This window comes from Panicum virgatum, chromosome 9N (assembly GCF_016808335.1).
Source record: "Panicum virgatum strain AP13 chromosome 9N, P.virgatum_v5, whole genome shotgun sequence".
Lineage (NCBI taxonomy): Eukaryota > Viridiplantae > Streptophyta > Magnoliopsida > Poales > Poaceae > Panicum > Panicum virgatum.
The window spans coordinates 42,538,121-42,541,402 of NC_053153.1; the positions used below are offsets into that span (position 1 = coordinate 42,538,121).

At 53.7% G+C, this 3,282-nt stretch overlaps 1 protein-coding gene across 1 annotated transcript; it reads right to left on the reverse strand.

Moving 5' to 3' along the window:
* Window positions 1-419: 419 nt before the first annotated feature.
* On the reverse strand, window positions 420-2,779 carry LOC120689021 (nucleolar and coiled-body phosphoprotein 1-like). Its single transcript, XM_039971373.1, has 8 exons — window positions 2,725-2,779; window positions 2,311-2,387; window positions 1,733-2,214; window positions 1,423-1,650; window positions 1,211-1,319; window positions 964-1,132; window positions 797-893; window positions 420-726 (listed from the first exon to the last, which is right to left on the reverse strand). Exons 1-8 carry the CDS (start codon window positions 2,777-2,779, stop codon window positions 420-422), a joined length of 1,524 nt encoding a protein of 507 aa, XP_039827307.1.
* Between the last annotated feature and the right edge of the window lie 503 nt (window positions 2,780-3,282).

A 3,282-nucleotide genomic window follows, 5' to 3' on the forward strand; every position in this document is an offset into this window, starting at 1 on the left:
CGTTACCAATGCGCTCGGGGACTGTGTCTCGGCCACCCAGCCAGCCCCTACTCGGATTCCGACAAGTCGGACAAGAACAACCCGGCCCGCTCTTAATGAACATAACCGAGTACGTCCTGGAGCCACTCTGTGTCACCCTAATTCATCGCGCATATTGATGATCAGCTCTCAAGCGCCATCAAGGGCTCAGAGTCTGCCCCTAACCTACTCGGCAAATTTAGAAAAGAACTCGGACCGTGGGCATAAACTAACAGCAATTAAAATATAACATTATTTACATAAATATTGTTTTCAAGTCGGTCCACCATGACGAACTCTTTTTGCAGCAAAATAAATAACAAAAACTCCTAGAGACCGGCGAATCACAGCTCGGCCACGATGCGCTCAGCGATCTCTAGGACAGCGGCGTGGTTGGCCTCCTAATCTGCATTGGAGCAGTCTTCAGGAATGTCGTCTCCCACTGGCTCCAGATCTGCCTCCGGGAGATGGGACTTCACCAATCCCAGCGTATGCTGCACGGCATCCCTGGCAGCTCCCTTGACGAAGGCCTTCAGTCGGCCACGGGATGCCTCCAGCCTCTCAGATAGGCTCTCGGCCGCCACCACGCCCTCGGGCTCGAACGCCCCAAGCAGAGCCTCTAGCGGCCTGCTTAGGCGATCCAGTGTCGCCCGGCCTTGCGCCGCTTGATCGTCCACTTCTGCAAAAGAAGCTCTTGGCTGGGTGAGCCTAAGCCATCAAGACAACACACACCCAATGGCTGTATGATTTTAGAATCATACCTCAACGAGCTTATTGCTCCAGGCGAAGCTTCTCCTCGGTGGCGGCCTCCCGGGCCTCAGCCACCTCCCGGAACTTTTGCAGCTCCTTGTTGGCCTTGGTGCAGGGCTCCAGCTCTAAACAAAAGCAAGTCAGAGGCAAAACAGTGCAAAAAGGGACTCGGCAGACATTGACCCGACTCCTTACCGCGCTTCTCCTTGCGCAGAGCCGTCTCGGCCTTCACCCTCTCGGCCTCCAGCCGGTGGCCCTGCACCTCCAGCTCGGCCACCTTGGCCTCGAGCTCCGCCACCCGGCCGACGGTGTTGCTCCTCTCGGCCAGCTCCTGGGCGGCCTGCTCCGACAGCTCCACCAAAGTCTGGAGAACAAATTGGTGTTTCAACACGACACCTACAAGAACAAGTCGGCTACACTAGGTGCAAGGCAGGAGATTTACCTCGACCAACCCTTGGGCGAGCTTGGCGGATGTCACGAGCTTGTCGGAGACAGTGCCGTCTCCCTCCTCGCCTTCGTCCTCCTCGGCCTCCTCCTTCGCCGGTGGGGTCCTGACACCTCAGAGGGCTCGGCCCGGGTCCTCTCCGCTTCAATGGCCGTGACCTCCTCGGTCCTCGCCACCTCAACGGTCGGGACCTCGCGGGCCTCGACCACCATGTGCGCCGCCTCTTCGTCATGGGCGGATCCTGCATCTCCACGTCCTGGAGAGGAGGGGAGACCCTATTTCTGGTCTCATGCTCCTTCTTCTTCTCCTCCTCCTCGTGGCGGGCGTGGCTCTTCGCCGGACTCGCCCGCGGCGAGGTCAGTAGTGCGGCATCACTGGAGCCGCCCTCGGTGGACGACCCCTCCGCCTTCCTCTTGGTGCCGCTGAGCGACACCCTCCTGCATCAACAACAAAAGCACTCAGCACAGCTCCAGGAAAAGAAAATCAAGCAAGAATCAAGACCCAAATCAAGAAACTTACCCACCGCTCCGGCACAATGCAAATTTGTGCTTCAGCGGCGCGGCCGGCTGAGCTCTAGAACTCGTATGCGGGGGTGTCACTTCCCCGCCTACCTGGCCCAGTTCCTGGGCCGCTTCCTTCTCGTCCTGAGGGCCGGCCGATGCCGACCCCACTACAGCAGTGGACGGGGGTGCCGACGCTCCCTGGACTTTGCTCGTCCCCTTGCGGGTCGAGCTCTTCAGCGACTGCTGCGCCGCCGTAAACAACGCCTTCGACAGCGGGATCTTCTTCACGGCGTGGCACATCTTCCTCCTCGGGACGGCCGACGATGGCGGCCCCGAGGCTTCGGTGATCTCCACCTCCGACTCGCTCCCCACGGAGGAGTCGGAGGAGAAATCTATCTCCTCCTCCGCCGGCTGACGTAGCTCAACGGGAGCGGCGGCATCCTTGCCAGGGTCCCCCTCAGGCAGAGGAGCAGGGGACCAGTACTCCAAGACCTTGGCCTACAAGGATCCGAGTTGTGTCACGACCCAACAGGTGCACTCGGAAAAACATAGCAAAAATAGAGGAAACAACTCGGAGGATCCAAGAAGACTTACGGCATCAGTCGGCCGCTTCAGACAGTGGGCTTTCAGACAGCCCTTGTCCAGAATCTGCCCCGCCATGATGCGGGCGACTGTGGCAAAACCATTTTGAATTACACCAGATCAGGTGCACCAAACAATTAAGCGCACCTTAATCGGTATAATCATTGGTCTATTGGCTAAAATCCCGATAAAACCACTGAATATCCGATCATAACACAAGTATACTTCCCGCACGAAGGCGAGTCAGAGATACAAAAATTCCACAATATTTTACATCACATAGACAAGAGGTGTGATTTACATCAAAGTTTTGGAGCTAGTACAATAAAGTTCTGGCTTTTTACAACTTATTTGAAAGAAAAGAGAAGTAAGCTATACTTGCTTTAGAAGTTCTACAGCAGAAAAGAAACACAACTATGTACAAACGTCGAAGGGTAGATGCCATGATAAGCCCGAACATGACATCATTCCTCTGAGTCATTGCTGGTCGAAGATGGTTTCCATTCCATAGACCAGCCAGAAGGTGAAACACTAGGCAAAGACATACTAGTGTTTGAGTCTTCCAAAGTCATTCCTAAAAACAAAGTCACCACAAGTTTGAGTATACTAATACTCAGCAAGACTGATCTGATTGAGGGTATACAGTAGCCCTTATTCTAGACATGTTAGCTCGGAAAGGCTCTGGGTTTACTTTTGCTGAAAAGCCACAAAGAGTAGGTCCTTAATTTCAAATTTTAGCTTTCAAATTCTAGTTATATTAACCATTCTAGGTATGCACCTATCTAAGCAAACATGGTAGAAGAATTAACTTCATCCAACTATATTTAGAAACAATCTTGTTCCTCTTCTTACTCTATGTAGCAAAGGGATTAAGCAGTCTCAATCATCGTGAGAGGCGGACGATTCCGAATCGAATTCCAACCTTGCAAGGATAAACCTAGCACACAAACTTGGAGTACTGTCAAGTCACTCCCAAGTATCCTT